The sequence below is a fragment of the Leucoraja erinacea genome, chromosome 8 (assembly GCF_028641065.1).
Source record: "Leucoraja erinacea ecotype New England chromosome 8, Leri_hhj_1, whole genome shotgun sequence".
Taxonomy (NCBI): Eukaryota; Metazoa; Chordata; class Chondrichthyes; order Rajiformes; family Rajidae; genus Leucoraja; species Leucoraja erinaceus.
In genome coordinates this window covers 26,626,634-26,647,078 of record NC_073384.1, presented here as the reverse complement: position 1 = coordinate 26,647,078, position 20,445 = coordinate 26,626,634, and the positions used below count along the sequence as shown (strand labels likewise).

General features: G+C 43.1%; 2 protein-coding genes across 3 annotated transcripts in view; one reads left to right on the top strand and one right to left on the bottom strand.

Annotated features, from left to right (window-relative positions):
- Positions 1-222: 222 nt before the first annotated feature.
- arv1 (ARV1 homolog, fatty acid homeostasis modulator) lies at positions 223-17,122 on the bottom strand. Its single transcript, XM_055640004.1, has 6 exons — positions 17,096-17,122; positions 16,753-16,977; positions 10,915-11,034; positions 10,028-10,181; positions 8,132-8,356; positions 223-704 (listed from the first exon to the last, which is right to left on the bottom strand). Exons 1-6 carry the CDS (start codon positions 17,120-17,122, stop codon positions 598-600), a joined length of 858 nt encoding a protein of 285 aa, XP_055495979.1. The 3' UTR covers positions 223-597.
- Position 17,123: 1 nt separating this feature from the next.
- Positions 17,124-20,445, top strand: part of ttc13 (tetratricopeptide repeat domain 13) — a 52,758-nt gene continuing 49,436 nt past the window's right edge. Inside the window, exon 1 of one of the 2 annotated variants that reach the window (XM_055639268.1) lies at positions 17,124-17,361. In XM_055639268.1, coding sequence (XP_055495243.1) covers positions 17,139-17,361 — 223 coding nt within the window. In that variant the 5' untranslated portion in view covers positions 17,124-17,138. The remainder of the gene's footprint in view (positions 17,362-20,445) is intronic. The other variant, XM_055639269.1, reaches the window with a different exon arrangement.

The window sequence follows — 20,445 nt, the reverse complement described above, 5'->3', positions numbered from 1 at the left end:
GCCAACAACAAACAATCTGATGTGAGGAAGGGATATAATTGTTGGCATCAGAATATTCACATTTGACAGCATATGTTTGTATAAAGGCACTTAGTTGAAAGGTTTCCCATTGATAATAAAAATGGCAAAACAAAAATAGAGTACTACTCTCCTTTTATGTGCAATTTTATTAGTAAATAAGAATCATTCCTTCAATAGAGAACAAAAAGTGAAACTACTAAAAATGTAAACGTTTTTATTGGCAGAGGTCAAATTATAGATTGGAAAACTGGTGTATTTTTTAGTGCAAACTGTCTTTTATCTTATAAAAATCACAAATGGTTATAATTCCTCTCTATGATGCAGGACAAAATAACACAGCAAGTTACTGAATGTGATTTTCCAATTAAGAGCAGCCAAGTTGGATGGATAATTGGAGTTAATTGGAAATTGTCTTTTCGACTTTTTTTCATATTCTTTCCTTCTGCCTTTTACATCTGTTGCCAACCACTATTCATTGTTCAATATGTGTCAGTAAAAATTGTAAAGGTTTTCTCAGATAGAACAGGGCCTTCAAGCCAGTCATTTTTTGCATTCCAGCCTGGAATTTGGTGTCTTCTATGTACTCCATTTGAGATGTTGAAAAATGTAGGCTGTAAATCGTTCCACCATCCACCCAACAGAAATGACAGACAATGCAAACTTTCTGCTGCTGTTCAGCACAACTGCAAGAGGAAACAAACCAAAGGCAAAATGCTCAAACCTTAGAAATAATTAGAGTATACTTAGAAATTTAACATTGCTTGAATTTAAATCAATCAGTACTTTTAATCATTTGTGAAGGCCCTATATATTGTTACTGTTGAGACACTGGAGTCTAAATTTAGTAATTGTGCAGAAAGAAAAATTCTTGATGACATTATTGTGTAGGAAGGAACTGCAGAATCTAGTTTAAACTGAAGATAGACAAAAAGCTGGAGTACTCAGCGGGATAGGCAGAATTTCTGAAGAGAAGGAATATGTTTCTATGTTTCTATGTGTGACATTACAGGTCGAGACCTTTCTTCAGACTTTTGTGGAGAACAATAAAGGAGGCCTAGGACAGAAAGTCTCAAGAAGGGTCTCAACCTGAAACGTCACCCATTCCTTCTCTCCAGAGATGCTGCCTGGCCCGCTGAGTTACTTCAAAAAAAAAGTTATTGTTGGATAGGCAGAAAATTTATAAGTGAACACAAAGAATTACATTGCCTATTACAATTTAATAACATCCCAAAAGTACTTTAGAGCTGAAATGTTATTACTGTTGTAACAAAGGAAATGCCACAGCCAATTTGTGCACAAGTGCATCTCAAAAGTAGCAAAGTAACGAGGACATTATATTTTAAGAATTAGCTGAAGTATGCCACTCAGCCACTTGAACATGCTCCTTCATTAAGACCACAGCTAACCTGACTATAACTGTAAACCCACGTTCCTGACTATCCAGACAATATTTCACCACGTCAAGAATCTCTATTGTGCTGAAAATATATTGAAAGGCTCTGCTACCACGCCAAAGACCATGATCCTCAGGTAAAAAAAAAATCTTCTTTTGTTTATTGAAAAAGGAAATCTGCCTTTTTAAATAGTGACCATTAATTCTAGATTTTACTTCGGAGTCACGTGAGTGACTACGTGAAGAACCCACCCAGCGCGCAGGCGCGGCATTACGTCAGCAGTGCAACAGCGGCAGCAGCTGGAGCCAGGCTCTCCAGCTGCAGCATAAAGACGAGACCTCAGGTAAGTGCCTTTTTTGTTACAGAGTCGCGCTAGAGAGAATAATGGCCTCTCGCAAGCGACCAGCCAGGAGGACTGCCTGCCCTACTCCACCCGAGGACGGGTCCATAGCGGGACGGCAGCCTCTCGCAGCGGAGGAGCTTTTTCAACGCTCCCGCTCACCCGACACCGAGCCGCCCCCAGTGCTGCAGATCTCAACGCCCCGCACAGGGAGGAAGGCGACACAGAAAACCGACCGGCCGGTGTCCTCCGATGATTCGGAGGAATGGGAACACTCTCCCCCACCGAAAAGGGGAGACGCTCGGATAAGCTGCATGAGGCAGCTCCTCGAGCGTATGATTAATGAGGAGATGCGGCATCTCCCAGGAGGACGGGCTTTGGCCTCCTCCTCTCCACACCCTTCTGTACCCTCTATATTCGAGGGCAGTAAGGGAGGCCAGGACTGGGCTGGCCTATCCCAAGGGCAGGCGGAGGATAGCGTCAGCATGCCGGGCGTGCCGGAAGAAGAGCAACTGGGTGTAGTGGGCCGATATGCGGCACCACCAACAACTGGGATGGTGTTGCCACCCAGAATGGCGGCAACTATAAACAGGCTGTCCAACAACCCGCTGCAGGACAAGGCTGTCCAGCAGGCCCTTGACAACTACATCGCGCCCGAAAATTGCGAGGCGCTGAGGGTCAAGACGGTAAATGGGCAGATCTGGAACCAGCTGGGGCAGCACATAAGGGCTCAGGAGGTCAAAATGCAGCGAGTCCTGAAGCTCCACTCAGCAGCCGTCACCGCCTTTGCTCGGTCCGTTGGGGATGAAGACTTGACCATACCCCAGCAGGATGCCCTCGCACTGATGTGCAGCACCACGTATGAGCTAAACAACCTACGGCGGGACAACATCAGGCCTGCCCTCAACCCAACATATGCCGGCCTCTGTAAAGCTCCAGCGCCCGAACGACAGGCGCTGCTATTTGGTGCGGATCTGGCCAAAAGGCTCAAGGAGTTGGAAGAGGCGGCAAAACCAGTAGGCCTCATGAGGGCAGGGCCAGGACCGAGCAGGGCGAAGACACCCAGTTGGCCGCACGCCTCGGCAGCCACCAGCAGATACCGAGCTGGTGAAAGCCTGGTGACCGCCTCCCACTACCCACAGTGCTCTTTTTTAGAGCGGGGCCCAGGGCGGAGCCGTGGGAAGATGCGCCGCCCCACCGCAGCACCAACACGGACAACCTTGGGCCAGACCCACCGGAAACGACCCCACAAGTGAACATGGAGGTAGGTGGGTCTGGTTCCTGTCAACATACACAGACAAAGGGTGTAGTATTAACAGGGGGACGTTTGAGGTTCTTCAAGCATGTTTGGTGCTCCCTTACTAACAATCAGTTTATACTCAACAGTATTAGTGGATACAAGATTGAATTCAAACCAGGCGTAGAACCGCCAGTTCAGCACATGCCCCAAAGGGTGTTCCTTCCCTCGGCAGTTGAGAAGGTAGAAGGACAAGCTGAACTTGATCGGCTCGTGGCTAAAGGCATCATAGAAATGACCACACACGAGCCGCAAGAATTTGTATCAAATATTTTTCTCAAAACCAAAAAAAGATGGTGGATGTCGCATTATTATTGATCTGACATCACTCAATCAGTCTGTTGAGTATCAACATTTCAAAATGGAGACATTTGTCACTGCCAGACAACTGATCTCCAAGGGATACTACATGGCAAGCATAGATATCAAAGATGCTTACTATTTGGTACCCATTCATAAAGATTACTTTAAATATCTGAAATTTATCTGGAGGGGCCAGCTATGGCAGTACCGAGCTTTGCCCAATGGTTTAACGACAGCTCCCAGACTATTTACGAAAATTCTTAAAGTGGCCATGAAGAAATTGAGAGAACTAAAACATTTAGTAGTGGCCTATCTGGACGATGTTCTCATATTAGGAAGAACAGGGGAACAAGCTGTCGCAGGAGTGTTAGCCACTAAACAACTCCTTGAAACTTTGGGTTTTATCCTCCACCCAGATAAATCAATATTGGAGCCTACTACTAACATGTATTACTTAGGCTTCACTATTGACACGATTCACATGACTGTCACTCTGCCCAGAAACAAAACAGTTTCACTCATTGAAGCTTGTAGCCATTTATTGCCCACACCGCAACCTAGAATACGGCATGTAGCCAGAGTTATTGGCTCTATAGTAGCAGCATTTCCGGCTGCCCAACATGGGCCCTTGCATTATCAAAATTTACAAAGAGCAAGGACTCATGCATTACGCCTTCATAGGGGGCATTATGATCGCAAAATGGATTTACCCGCTGAAGCCAAATCAGAACTTCAGTGGTGGGTTGACAATATTTGGCACAGTCACAGTCCTATCACCGTAACCAATCCTAACATAACCATTGCAACGGATGCCAGTGCTTTAGGCTGGGGAGCTACTAACTCCAAAGACAGCACAGGTGGCAGATGGACTAACTCAGAGGCATCGCTACTACAATCACTGGGCATTAACTTTTTGGAAATGCTCGCCGCCTTTTATGGGCTAAAAGCATATGCATCTGGTATGCGACACGTGCATGTTAGAATTATGATCGACAACACTACGGCAGTATCTTATATCCAGCACATGGGTGGCATTAAATCAGTATCATGCGACAAATTAACTGCTATAATCTGGCAATGGTGTGTCGAGAGACATATTTGGCTATCAGCTGCCTATTTACCAGGCAAGCTAAATTTAGTGGCGGACACCAGGTCACGAAAATTCAACGACAACATCGAATGGATGTTGGACCCAAAATTATTTGCTAAAATTCTCAAGCAATATGGTACGCCAGATATAGATTTGTTTGCGTCTAGGTTAAATCACCAACTACCCATGTATGTGGCTTGGGAACCAGACCCAGAGGCAGCAGCGGTAGATGCCTTCACGCTGGACTGGGGAAATTTCTTTTTCTATGCTTTCCCTCCCTTCTGCCTCATCAGTCGGGTACTCCAGAAAATTCAGGCAGACTCAGCCTCTGGCATTCTGGTCGTGCCCGACTGGCCTACCCAACCATGGTTCCCAATGTTCCACGACATGGTGGTAGAGACACCAATGGTCCTTCAACACCACCCCCAATTATTGACTCACCCGGTAACTGGCATTAGCCATCCATGCCACCAAAAATTGAAACTCCTGGTTTCCAGATTTTGAACAGGCCTTACCGGGGATTGGGGTTATCAGACAGAACAATCACCACCATGTCGGCATCCCTGCGAGTTTCCACCAAGAAACAGTACCTGACCTTCATCAGGAAATGGGAACAGTACTGTCTGGACGCAGGGACATCCTACACGACGACTTCGATCTCGGATGTGCTGGAGTTCCTGGCCCACCTGCACCATGATCTCAAGATGAGCTACAGTGCCATCAATACGGCTCGGAGCGCACTGTCCGCATACCTCATGCCGATAGAACAGCATAGTGTGGGATCCCACCCTCTAGTCATCAGACTCCTTAAGGGGATCTTTAATACCAAACCCCCTACACCTAGATACACTCACATGTGGGATGTGAGTGTAGTTCTCACACACCTTCGAGGTTGGCCTCCGGTGGGATCCCTGAGCCTGGAACAGGCCACTAACCAAACCCTCATGCTCATGGCGCTTGTCTCAGCTCAAAGGGTTCAGTCGCTCCATCAGCTTAATCTGAACTACATGGTGACCACCCCAGATACCATTACTTTCACCATGCCGGGGTTGGTAAAACAAAGTAGACCAGGTACATCAAACTCCCCGTTGATCTTCCGGGCTTACCCTCCAGAACCTAGGCTGTGTGTGGTGACCCACCTTCATCATTATCTAGACACAACCCAAACGCTAAGAGGGAGAGAGAAAGCCTTATGGGTTAGCCACAGAAAGCCTTTTGGACGGGTAACCAGCCAAACATTATCCAGATGGTTGAAACAGGTCCTCAGCAGGGCAGGGATTAACACAAATGTTTTTTAATCCCATTCAACCAGGGCAGCGTCCACCTCAGCGGCGGATAGGATGCAGGTTCCCCTCGACCACATCCTCAGAGCAGCGGGATGGTCAAGGGAATCGACATTCCAACGATTTTACAACAAACCGCTGATGGAACAGGACGTCTTTGCGGATACCGTTTTAAAAACCGCAAAGTTATGATTTAAAGCCCATGGGAGCTATTTTGTTTTTTGTTATAGTTAATAAATATTTCTTTTATAACTAAACAAACTTGTTGGTCTCTAGCTACCACTTCCTCCCTCGATGATCTTTCGGCAGTGAGTGATATAACTGTTACACGGTTTGAAATCACAGACCTTTGAAGTCTTCACGTAGTCACTCACGTGACTCCGAAGTAAAATAGTAAGATTAAACGAGTACTTACCAGTACGAAGTTTGATCTGTATTTTATGAGGAGTTACGATGAGGGATTACGTGCCCTCCGCTCCCACCCTCATTATATAGATCAAATTCGGACTAATGTCTCGTTGGTCTTCACTATCTTTACTTCAACTAGTGTCTATCTGTGATTCCACACCGCTGCTTGGAAGTATGCCGCGCCTGCGCGCTGGGTGGGTTCTTCACGTAATCCCTCATCGTAACTCCTCATAAAATACAGATCAAACTTCGTACTGGTAAGTACTCGTTTAATCTTACTATTCTACATCCCCTTCACAATGACACAGCCAAGAACCCACAAGACCTTAAATGTTTCAATTGTTTCCTCTTACGCATCTAATTTCCAACAGCTGATAACCTGCTTTGTCCAAGCTTCATTCAAAGCACAGGTTTATAGATAAATATTCATCTAAACATGAATGAGGACTCCCCTGTTCTTCCCTGAAGTACTGCCATGGTACTTTTGATGAAGCCGAATTTTAGTTAAAAATATTAAATTGGTTTCTGGGCTAGCTTACAGCTTATATTTAGTGTCAAATTAGGCTTTCCTCAGGTTGGGGGGTGTGAGAGATAACATTGTCTCCCAAGTGAAGGAGCTGGAGAGAAACCTTTGAAGTAGAGATCAAATGACCAATGTTTATGGGGGAGGAGGTGATAGAGGAAGAGAGACATAGGTGGTCACATCTTTGTAAACAGATGGTCTATGTTTATGAGGGACCAAGTGACAAAGAAGATATACGATGTTTTTAGTATATCTTGTACCATGTAAAATAAAAGGTTTGATGTGATGCATTCTGTGGAAACCTTTTCCAGTACTTCTGACCATGACTAATGTCTGTGGAATGTGATAAGGGGACAAAAAACCTATTTAAAGCAATGTAATTCTGTTGTTCGGAAAAAGAGGACTGGGGACAGTTGAGTGTCTACATTGGTCACTTAGCTGGAATCCTCGCTCCCTTCCATCGGCCGATGTTAAGTAAAGTTTTGAACTGGTCTACCAACAGTTTGTGTGTTGTCTGTTTATTAAGAAGCGAACCTGGTTTAGTAGTTAAGATAAGTAGCTTTTTCACTTTATGCAACGTCCAGTCAACACCCTGGTCATTCGTTCCACCAGATTCAAGAACAGCGTCTTCCCTGCTGTTATCAGATTCTTGAAAGGACCTTCTGTATGCCGAGGATGAATTCCCTATCATCCAATCTACATTGTTACAGCCAGTGCACTTTTAATCTGTACTTTATCTGTGGTTGTAACAATATATTCTGTACCCTGTTTATTTTCTCTTTTACACTACCTGTGGTAAACATGTCTGGTATGATTTCCCTGGATTGCATACAAAACAATTTTTTTCATTGAATTTACTTTCCCACTCCCACTTATGGCTGGCTTCTTAAATTATTATAACAAAGCTTGATGTAAGCTTGAGGGACATCATCCTTATAAGCACATTTGCAGCCCTTGGGGTTCAACAATGAATTTACAATTTCAGATAGCCAGCTTTTCCAGTTTGTGTCACAACTGGCCAGTTCAGATACAAGAGTAGGAAATGCTAAGGATGTTCAACAGTTCAGACAACAGCAATGGGGAAGAGGAACAGGATTGGTCTTTCAGATAGATAGCCTTTCTTGGTGGAGTGGAAGGGGGTATCATATTGACAGGAGGATTGGCTTTGTTTCTTTCTCAGTCTTCCCTCTGTGCATTCTTATCAAAGTCAGTATTATATATCAAGTATTAAATTCTATCTAAAGACGATTGTATTCTATCATTACACACTACAATGTGTATTCTTCAGCATTTTGTTTCTATCTTCGGTGTAAACCAGCATCTGCAGTTCCTTCTTATACATACAACATGTATTAATTTGTTTGTACATTAAAATATCACAGCATTTCTAAGAATGAAATAAGGTGAACATGGAAAGCCACAAATCTTCAACTCATCATTTTGACACAGTGAATCTCATATTGAAAGGTTACCTCTGACAGCTTGTGCGTTTGATGCAAGAACAAAGAACTTGATGAGGTTAATGTACAGAGGCGAGTCGTCATGTTCCCAGATGACAACTGGAATCACAAGGAGTTTCCCGTAACCAGATAATAATAAGGCTATTAGCAGCATGTTGAGGTTTGATTTTTTCTGAATGAAATCCTGTTTTGTTAACCACAAGAAGAAAAATACCCCGCTTAGGAATGCTGTTAGCTCTAGGAGAAATAAAATATTATATCATATTTACTCATGATTACTGATACAAAAACCAAATGAATTACATTCATATTTCACATTTATTACATTAATATGTTCCAAAATAATTCATTAAAAATGTTTTCAAATAAAGAAAATCAAGCTGAAAATTGAAATCTATGACTAAAAGCTTGGTTAAAGAGCATCTCAGAAAACAGGAAAAAAAAACAGTTGAGAGCTTCATATATATTGTTAACTAAATAAATTAATTTGTAATCCGGATTTTGAATTCTTTTGTAATCCGGATTTTGAAATTTGGTGAAAAGAAATCTATTAAAAATCTCCGCTTTCCATGAGACAGTGGGGGTGGGAATGATGATCGGGGGCGCCGATTGGACGAGAGAGACGTTGGTCAGCAGGCAATGGGGGGGGGGTTGAACGACGATGACAGGACACGATGATTCAGCGCAATGCTTGGAGGAGTGAGGTGTCAGTCAGAGGCAGAAGTAGGGGGGTGGGACTGAGGATAGAGCGCGGTGATTAGAGGGAGACGTCCTGGTGGAGCAAAGATCGTAGAGCGGAGCTTGAATTGGCCGTTCGCGGGGCCTTTCATCGCCCGGCGTGGCAGCGGGATCTTCCACCGCCCCGCGGTCAAATTGCTGCATCGAGGCGATTGAGGCTTCCAATGTTGAAGCCCCCGCCGGGGGTTGGAAGATCCCGCGGCCGAATTTAACCCGTGCCGGGCGATGAAAGTCCCCGTGAACGGGCTGATTGAAGCCCCACGAATCGGGGCGGACAAAGCTGCTGTTGCTGGAGTTTGGGGTCAGTCACCAACCAGGTTAGCTCCCGATGTTACCATCCACAGGACCCATGGCCGAAGCCTCGCGTGTGCGTGCGCGGCCACCAAGAAATTGTCCCCGCCCCCCGCCCATGTTTTGATAGCGATTTCCACCCCTGGGGTTAACTATGTCTGCCTCAGATGTAGAGAGAATTGGAATTGGTGACAAGAAAGGAAGAGTTTGAAGCAGAGAACCATAAATTACGATGTTAGCTTTCCTGGATTGAGTTGGTGGAATTAATAGTTGGACAGCGTGCAGATGAGAAGTACAAGGTCAATGTGACAATCCTTGTGATGCTCCAGAGGTAGCTCAGGGGAAATGTATGCTAATTAGTCTCTAGCATCAATAACAAAAAATATTATGTTTATGGTATAACCTTTGGGAAGTAATTTATTCATCAATTAAATTGGCATGATTTGTCTGATAATATAAAATTTCTGTAATATTACCAATATAAATTGTTAACTAAATAAATTAATTCAAGCATTTCCATTTTTTTCAAAGCAAATAGCTATGCTAAATCATGCACAGACTGCAGCAATTATTTCTCAGTTAGTTTTCCCAGTACTATGGGACTCTGTGGTCAAGGTAGAAAGGTGATCTAGATTTCAGTTTGCAGCAATGTTACTCAAAGCCTATTGTTAGGCCTCTCGTACACTTAATATCAAATGAGCATCGGAGAGAAGACAACTAATTATGAAAAGGGAGAGAATAAATGTGGGCTAAACATGTTCTACTTAGACCAAATCAAGCAAGGACATAATCTACAAAAACACATTGGCACAATAAATGATGCATAAAGTATGAAACAATAAAAAAATTCAATAAAGGTATAAAAAAAGGTGAATTTACCCAGACTAGCTAATCCAAACATTAGGTAAAAGTCCCACTCTTTGGCGTAACGAATTATATCAGTAGGATCAACTGTTTGCTGTGAATCCTGTAGATGTGACCATCTGAGATATGCTTCACATAACAAACAGAAAATACAGAGCTTCCAATGAATCTGAAGGAAAAGTGTAAAATTTGATGGATTATCAATGCCTATATTATAAAACAGCTCATCAACATGCCTTGCTTGTGAAGGATGCTTCTGAGGGAGGGAAAAAAAACATAAACCAGCCACTCAGCTCAGATCCTTCACCAGCCAACACTGAAAAATCAATGACTTCAAAAAATAAAATATGGAGGGGCAGGGATAAAACAATGTTGATTTAAATAAAAACATGCATTCATAGATGACGGAAGGCTCGCATTTGTGTACATGCATAACTGCTCCTGTATTGGGTAATTGGCCAGGTTTTACTTGAATACACGTATGAGTGACGAACTTTGCTGTGGGTCTGTAGTTGTGATTAACATGTCCAGGATAAGGATGGCTCATTTTTAAAAAAAAAACAATTGTAAACCAGATATGATTTTTGTATAATCTATTACTTCCCCAACTAATATATGCATTTTGTTGCAGTTTTATTTAATGAGCTGAAAATAAATTATTCAGCTTCCATGGTCAAATCTAAATTTAAATCATCAGATTAATCTAGGCTTTTGCAATGTTAGTCAAATAAGATAATTGCAATGCTAACATATCTCTATGGTGTCAACGGTGGAATAATATGATGAATAGATACACTTTACGAGAAATTGTCAAATCACTTGTACACAAGAGATTTTTAACCATTTTACTATAATTACTCAGTTATTTACAGTAACATAATATGGTAGTTTAAAGTACTTACATTAATGTTGGCATTGAGGATTATGTGCCTATAAGCTTGAACTTTACATAAGATCGCATCAATAAGAATGATCACGGGATCATATTCTACATATTTGTCAACTGGTTTCTGGCATGATTTCTGCAAGGGAAAAATACATTTTCAGTCTCAAGAACCATTAATTTCTCCATTAAATACAAACCTTGGGCAACATATATTGATTTATGAAGGAACTTCCGGTCGTGAGCACTAGACCCTAAAGATATTACATTGACCTTTAATGAAGAGAAACAATATCACCAAACAGAACCGGTTACTCATTAATTTTTATCCCAGCTTTCACTTGTGAACAAGGGGACATTGCAGCAAAATAAGAGCCAGTCATTCAAAACTGAGGTGCGTAGTAATGTCTTCTCTCAGAGATAGATAATCTCTAGAATTCTGCGACTGAGATGGTTGTGGTGGCCAGATCATTGGATTCTTTTAAGATGGAGATAGATAAATATTTGAAAGCGAGGAATTTCTTGTAATGGGGAACTGGCACGGAAAAGGAATTGAGGCTGGTATTGATCAATCATGAACATATTAATTGGTGGGGAAGATTGAGGGGACTGGTAGCCTACTCTTGCTTCCACTTTCATGTGTTCACCAATCTCAGCCAGTACCATACCAATTGGCTAATATCCTGGTCTTTTGTTCTCTGCCCGCACCAGATTGTTTCCTTCATAAACCTTGCTTTATTAATCACTTTTTAGTTCCCAGATACAATCCAACCCACGCACGTCCTTAAATTGATAGAAACAACATTCATTCCATTCCCTTCAGGAGAACATTTAATTGGAATAATCTTTCACAAATTTGGGCTAAACTATATTATATAGCCTTTGAACATTTTCTAATAAGCAAGTTCGGTATTCCAAAAAACGCAAGGAATCATGGGATTTGTCAAAGGTCACTCGCTTTAAAGAAAAAGCGAACGAAGAAGCGCTGGCTGTATAAACTGTGTATAAATTCTTATCTTTATTCATGATTTATGTGTAAAAAAATATTTAATCTGAGGAACGGGGGGTGCAAGGTAGCGGGAGAGCAAGGCATAACAGCGAGAGGGGGCAGGTGCAAATGGGAGACAGGGGGAGAGACTGGACCGGCGGAGAGACATTCTAGACAGCTGCGCGCACACAGACCCGCTCCTCATCTGCAGTCAGGATCGAACCCTGGCCCCCCAGAGCAGAGCCGGAGCCAGCTCCCCCCCCCCCCCCCCCCCCCCCTGCTCCGGGCCGGCCCCAGACTGCCGGCCAACCCGGCGGTACAGGCAGAGCCAAGCTGCAGCCAGCGCCCCCCCCCCCCCCCCCCCCCCCCCCCCACCCCGGATGCAAGTCCGGGCCGCCACGCTCCTGGCCAGCCCCACATTGCCGGCCAACGTGGCAGGACAGTCCAGGGCTGCCGGCCAACCCAGTGGGACAGGCAGAGCCGAGCTGGAGCGGCTGCATGTCCGAGGCCGCCAGGGCCATTTTGGACACTTTTGGCCACCCCCGGACAGGGACAGGACACCCGGGAGGGGATGGGAACGGCCCAGCCGCAACTCAACAGCGCCGGAGACCCGGGCCCGACCCCGAACGAAACGCAAGCCTGCACACAACGCGGCACCACAGTTGCCGAGAATGTTTATAGCGATTGACCTATGACCGTGGCATGCGCAGTCGAAATACCGAACACGCTTATTGCCAATTCATTGATACCTCCAATTTCTAGGGATCACGGTAACAACTACTGCAATCTCCACCCAAGAACAAGACATACCCCAATGACTTACTCACTCTTAGCATAACCAGCCTTTCCAGTATATCCTGCCCCATTTTCACTTGCAATCATATTTCATCACGTTTGTCCCAAGAGGTCCCTCACTGCCTTCCATCACGCTGACCATGCACAGAGGATAGTTTTGGGTGCCTTTTTTTTGTTAAGCACCATTTTAATCTCATATTTTCTCTTTCTATATTATCTTTGTCTTTACTTCCCCATCCAAATTATTGCATCATATTCTCTAATCATCATTCAAGAATTGCTGATTTTTGTTCCTCTATTCTTTCCTCTTGTGCATATGTAGCTAAAACAGCTCCTTCTGAAAGATCATTCACTGTACTACTATCGTTTAACCTGTCAAAATGTTGGCTCTATTTCACCTTGGCTGAATTCCCTTTCATACCATTTTACACCAGATGGCTCCTCGCTCTGCTTTCTTCCTAATCTCAATCTGATGATATAATTATCAAAAAAGAGTTTTTCCATTTACCTGTGGTCCACCTCATTCCCTTGCACCCAACTCAACAATACCTCCTGTCCAGTTAATCAAAGAATACATTTCAGAAATATCCCCATTCAGCTTGACTTAACATTTCTCAAATTGGTATTTGAGTAATTGAAAGTAGACACAAGGAACTACAGATGTTGGTTTATGAAAAAAGACACAAAGTGCTGGAGTAATTCAGCAAGTCAGGCAGCATCTCTGAAGAACATGGATTGGCATGTTCTCCATATTTGCTGCCTGATCTGCTGAGTTACACCAACACTGTGTGTCTTTTTTTGGGCTAATTGAAGTTCCCTAGTATTTGTGCTCTACAGTTCTTACTCATCTCTGTAATTATTTCTGCAGATTTGCTCCTATATTTTCTTCTCATTATTTAGATGCCTGCTTAACACTCCCAGTTGATGAAACCATCCCCTTTTGCTTCTCAAGTCTAAAATGGATGGTGTAGGATGGAACTGCAGATACTGGTTTACACCAAAGATACACAAAATGCTGGAATAACTCAGCGGGAATGTTACTCAATTACTCCCGCATTTTGTGCCTAAAATGGATGGATTCTGTCCTTACCCAATCAAAGATATTGTCTCTTCCCAGGATAGACACAAAAAGCAGGAGTAACTAAGCAGGGCAGGCAGCATCTCTGGAGAGAATGATTGGGTGACGTTTCGGGTCGAGAGCCTTCTTCAGAGTCTCTTCCCAATATTATATCATCCCCAATCCATATATCCAATATCCATCATGCTTTTTTTCGTTTCCTATCTTTTTTTGAACACTTTGTATCTGTGGACATTAAGTGCCACTCCTCACCACTTCTAAGTTTCATTTTTGCTACAATATCATATCACATATACTTCTCACTCACCAACATTATTCACAAGTACATTTACATGTGTAGGGTAAACTTGTTTTTGTATTCCTCGTTGTCCTCTGCAGTCTGTTCTTTTCTAGCATTAGACAATTTCCATTCCCAGCATGATGCAACATTGCAACTCTTTTCTGCATCTGGTTTCTATTTTTATGTGCTCTTGTCTATAATCGAGCTCATCTAATTTAAAACCTCTCCAATCCTAGAAGGACATTGATCCCTGTCCTGTTGAGGTTCAACCTACCATTTCAAATAGGTGTGTCATATCTCACCAAATTGGCTAATGACCATGAATCTGAAAAACATATGTTTTCTATGTACCTTCCCTTGCAACTGCAAAAGATGCAACACCTGTCCCTATACCTCCTCCCTCGACTGTGTCCAGGGAGCCGACAGTATTTTCAAGTTAGGCAAAGGTTCACTTGCACCTCCTCCAACCTCATCTACTGTATCCGTTGTTCAAGATGTGCTCTTATAGATCGGGAAGACCAAAAGTAGACTGGGCGACTGTTTCACAGATCACCTTCGCTCAGCCCGCCTGAACCTACCTGATCTGCCGGATTCTCCTTCCCATTCCTATACAGACTTTTCTGTCATAGATCTCCTCCATTGTCAGTGTGAGGATAAATGCAAATTGGAGGAACGCCATCTCATATTTCACTTGGGCAGCTTACAGCCCAGTGGTATGAATATTGATTTCTCTCACTTCAGGTAGCCCCAGTATTCCCTCTCTCTCTATCCCTCCACCACCCAAGTCACACGAGCTTCTCGTTTACACCCTACAAACAGCTAACAATGGCCTGTTTCCTTTATCATCATCTCTTCTTTGCATATCTTTTATTCATTGTTCTTTATCTCTCCACATCATCGTCTATATCTCTTGTTTCCCTTATCCCTAACCAGTCTGAAGAAGGGGCTCGGCCTGAAACGTCACTCATTCCTTATTCCAGCTTTTTGTGTCTATCCCCTGAAAGATACCTGAAGCGGCACATTGATCTTAATCTCCAATTTCTACACCCACTGCTGACCTATGAGACTGGGGAAAGTCTAAAGATTCCCATCTTCAAGAACCTAATTTTTATATTCCTTCATGATTTTTTGAATTCAGACCATAGGACCTCAATACATGTTCTATGTACAACAACTCTATTTCATAAACTAAACGTTCCGCACACTTTATCCTGGACATCAGAGAAGCAATGCACATTGTAGGACTCACAACTATAATCATAAATGTACAATGAAATCTCTAATTAGGAATGTTTTGCAGAGCCTCCAATCTGAGCTGCAATTCTTTCATGTAATCTAGCACTCAAATACAACGTGCAGGTTTGAGGGTGGCGAAAATTCTGAATTATCTTGTCATTCCCATCTTTAACTACTCTTCTGCATAGAAACCTATCTAATAAGTTGAATCTTCTGTCTATGGGGAACCTCTTGGAATGTACAATTCAGTAAAATATCTTCCTCCCTAATACCTTTCTGGTGTCATTTCAGAATAAAGTGCTCCTTCTAAGCATGTGATAAAATTAATTGATACAGTGCAAGAGTTTGACAACAAAGATCAGAAATGGAGTAAGATAGAGATTGGAAACAACAGTTAAGGATAGAGCTCCAGGTCCTGCTTCCAGACATGAAGCCATTCCCCACACCCAAAACCATTCACCATATCTGCATTTGGTTTCCAAAAATTGAAAGATTTAGTCTACAAATAAACTAAAAGCAAAAGAAATGCAAGGAAGCCATTACTTCACCGTGACTCTATTGGATCAAAGATATAGGAGATGACCATTCAGCACCTACTTTACAGTAAGATCATGGCTGATCTATTAACTTCGTGTTAATTTCCTGTACTAATCCCGTAATGGTATTGGTTTATTTTCACGGTTACTGAGATACAGGGAAAAACTTTGTGTTTCAGTCCAGTCAAATCATACTATACATAAATGCAATTAAGCCATTCATATAAGTACAACACGCATACAGGGAAGTATGTCAGAGGAATGGTGTTACAGCGTTCTAGCGTTAGTTAGACAAACGCAAAGAAAAAAGGGCCGGAATTATATAAAATGGGAAAGGACATTTACCGGTTACTTTAACATCAAACATTTATTGGTCTGTCCTTCTACTGAATAACTAAACCCACAGATCCAGAACTTTGAATTCCAAGGTCATCAATCTCTTCTTATCCAATCCAGAATGGACAGCTCCTTGTTTTGAGATTGCACTTCTTGCTTATTGACACTGAGATACCCAATGTCCTCACTGTGGGCAGACTTGTTGTCGTTGCAATGCAAAATAAAAACAGGTAATGTTGGAATTACAAGGCAGGTCAGGCGGCATCTAGCGGGCAGAGAGACTGAATGAATGTTTCAGCTTGACACGCCACTTTATTTGTTTCTCTTCCCACAGTTGGGGCCTGCCCACACTATTTGCAGCATTTTCTGTTTTTATTTTCAGTTTTCACCTGGTTGTTATCGGGGGGGCTGCTGCATTAAAGGAGAAGAAAGTTATACGCAGAGGATGTAAATTTGGCAAAGGGGGTGCGAATATGAAAGGAAGCAGAGGTTCCGAATAAATGGGGTTGGTGCAAGGCCACAAAACTCAAGAGAAGCTTCTTGTTCAAGGTGTCGCAGCGTGGTGACTCAGAGTGCAGAAGACGCCCCTCACGCTTCTTCACACTCACACAAATGGTGATCTTGATGATGCCGTGGCTGTAGTCCCTGTGTAGTTCCAGCGCTTCCTCGTTGCACTCCACGCATCTGTACGGTGCCGCCATTACATCTACCAGGCACCCACGCCGTTTGAAACTGCCAGGCCTGAGCACCCGCTCCGTCACCGTTTCGCCTTCCACCCCGGCTGCCTGGTTACCAGCTCGCGCGCCAAAGCGAAATGGAGACGACCAAAGATCCTATAGCAGAGCGGGGGGGGGGATCTTTGGAGACGACGGCGCCGCGCCGCGAAGCATCATGGAAAACGTAGTTCACGTAGAGGGATTGCGTCACTGTCGCTCCCGCTGGGAGAACTACAGCTCCCAGTGTGCACGGCGTTCCCATTCCGCCGGTTACCCGTATGCTGCCCTCCCCGGCGAGAAACGGCGCAAACATGGTAGCTGCCAGTGAGAGAGCGGCGGCGGTGGTTGCTGCTGCTCAACTTTTATTGTTTACTTTACATGGCTCGGCCCGAGCTGAATACTTTTCCTCGCTCTTGTCTTTCAACGGTAACAGCCACCTGCAGAAGCAAGGCTGTGTCACCCAGTCAGAATTTGGGAACTCGGAGGACTTCGTGGAATGTGGTGAGAGCCTATACTTTGTGTGCCCCCTTTATCCAGTGCGGGTTCCTGCCCACTTCCGCATCCTTGGCCGGGACAGACGACTGCAAAGTCAGTGGGTCTAAACAGCATGTCCTTGCAAAATGTATATTCATGAGACGTTCTAAAAATGCCGAAGTTTCCTCATGCAGCTCTTCCTCATACAGTGACAGTTATAAAAAACAAGCTGATCGATGTTTATGTACAACGTCAAGTTCGTTGAGCTTCAATTGCTATGCAAATAGTATCTGTTAGTTGTCAGCGTTATTCTATGGCCTCATGCATTGTAGGCGCAAATAACACTGGAGTATTTTGATTCAATAAACATTAGCAAAGCAACAAAGATATACACAACAAAGATTAATCTGAAGACGGGTCCCGACCGAAACGTCACCTATCCATGTTCTCCAGAGACGCTGCCTGAACCGCTGAGTTATTTAGTATTTTGTGTCAATCTTTAGCGAAACAACAAGCTGCCGGTGGAACCCAGAGTTCTTCCAGCAGATTGTTTTTTTTTGCTCAAGATTTCAGCATCTGTAGTCTCGTGTCGCCAAGGGTAATAAACGTGTCAAGGTGGCTCAGAGATGGAGGAAGAACGTGTAGTGAGTGTTTGTTTGTAGGATATGTATAGGTGATCAGAAGCACTGACAAATGGATTTTGCTATGCTTCTCAAAGGTAAGGAAAGAAATAGGAGTTCATAGAGTGAGTTACGAGCTTGGGCAATGAGCCTATTTTTTTTAAGCCAGTCTGTTTTACACACACACTTATCAGAGAAGTACACTATTATTGATCTCAAGATACAGCAGTAATAGAAGCAACTATGTTCTGGGCAAAACCATATCTGTTGTATATTTCATGAGAAATGACATTGAAAGCTCTAATGTAGGTGATCAATTTATCACTGGTAACTTATTAGATGATTAGTAACAATGTGATTTATATAGACTAGTTACACGTGTTTGTAAATACCCTTAATTCTTGTTATAACAATTACAGCACGGAAACAGGCCATCTAGACCATTCTGACTTGCTATCCACAAATATGTATATTTGCGAGGATGCCTCCAGGCCCCATCTCAATCTTTCTTACAAATATTATATTAATTTGAGCCAATCTTTGAATAAATACTGTTTCCATTCATTGATCTGTTTCCATACAATGTTCCAAGTAGGTCTCTGTGGTGTGCTGTTTTAATAACAAATGATTTCTGTTTACGTAGCTCCACTTTGAATTCGAATGGGATCACTGTTTGCTTCAATGAAAGTAGTTACCAATTAATTAGATTTTCCATTTGGATATTTAAATGGTTTTAGAATATTTATATGGCTTATCTATTTAGTTGAATGTATTGGTTGCAACGAAGAGGGCTTAGTATATCCAAATTTTTTACTGTCTTCGGGAAATCCATGCCATGGATAATGAGAGCTTAATGTATTGGGTGATCTGTTATGTGAAGAGGCCAGTAGCTGGAAATCCATATTTTAATGGCGTATACAATGAGATTGATGCTGATTGAGCCACGTTTGGTATTTCTCTATTAAAAACACATCAAAGTCTTCAATGATAATTAGCAAACCAGTTAGCAATTCTTGCATATAATAGACAATAGGTGCAGGAGTAGGCCATTTGGCCCTTCGAGCCAGCACCGCCATTCAATGTGATCATGGCTGATCATCCCCAATCAGTACCCCGTTCCTGCCTTCTCCCCATATCCCCTGACTCCGCTATTTTTAAGAGCCCTATCTAGCTCTCTCTTGAAAGCATCTAGAGAACCTGCCTCCACCGCCCTCTGAGGCAGAGAATTCCACAGACTCACCACTCTCTGTGAGAAAGAGTGTTTCCTCGTCTCCGTTCTACATGGCTTACTCCTTTTTCTCAAACTATGGCCCCTGATTCTGGACTCTCCCAACATCGGGAACATGTTTCCTGCCTCTGGTGTGTCCAAGCCCTTAACAATCTTATATGTTTCAATGAGATCACCTCTCATCCTTCTAAACTCCAGAGTGTACAAGCCCAGCTGCTCCATTCTCTCAGCACACGACAGTCCCGCCATCCCGGGAATTAACCTTGTAAGCCTATGCTGCACTCCCTCAATAGCAAGAATGTCCTTCCTCAAATTAGGGGACCAAAACTGCACACAATACTCCAGGTGTGGTCTCACTAGGGCTCTGTACAACTGCAGAAGGACCTCTTTGCTCCTATATTCGGTTCCTCTTGTTATAAAGGCCAACATGCCATTCGCTTTCTTCACTACCTGCTTTACCGGCATGCTTACTTTCATAGACTGATGTACAAGGACCCCCAGATCCCGTTGTACTTCCCCTTTTCCCAACTTGACGCCATTTAGATAGTAATGATGCAATACTAATAATAACACTTTCAAGTGACACGAATGGTATTGTTTTCTCAACTTTTTTTATGTGTTAAGTTTCCCTTTGCCACTTCCTCTAGTTCTGTTTGTAAGCCGCAACTGTAATGTTGGTAAGTTAACCACTGAAAGTAGCAGAACAACCCCAATTTGTACTGTTATGCAGTGTCTGGCTTAGTACACATTTAGAGAATCATATCAATACCACAAGGCATGGGGAAATTTGAACACAGTTTCTCCTGGAATTCAGTTAACTGAGACAAATTGGGAATTGTGTTTTGCTTTCCTTATTGGGTACATATATCCGGAGGCTTTCCTCTTCATAGTAAAAACAAGGATGTATTTGTATTGTTTCTTTAGAATTCCAAAGGAACTTAATTTTTGGTGTGTTGTCAGTGATGTCAGCTGTCGTAATGACCAGATAGTTCGGTAGCTGTCGAGATGCTTTCCTATTGTGAGGTATCTACCTACAGCACCTACTCGGGTGGTGCATTTTATATTTTAACTACTGCTACAGATTTTTTCCAAACTTCTTCCACCCCATAACCAATAGTTTTAAACATATTTCCTATGGGGAAAAATCCTCTACAGTTTACCTTTTTTAGACCTCAAATGCATCACCTCGCACTCAGCAGGATTAAATTCCATCTGCCAGCCCTCATTCAAGTTGGTGAGACATGCCATCCCTTAACGAAACCC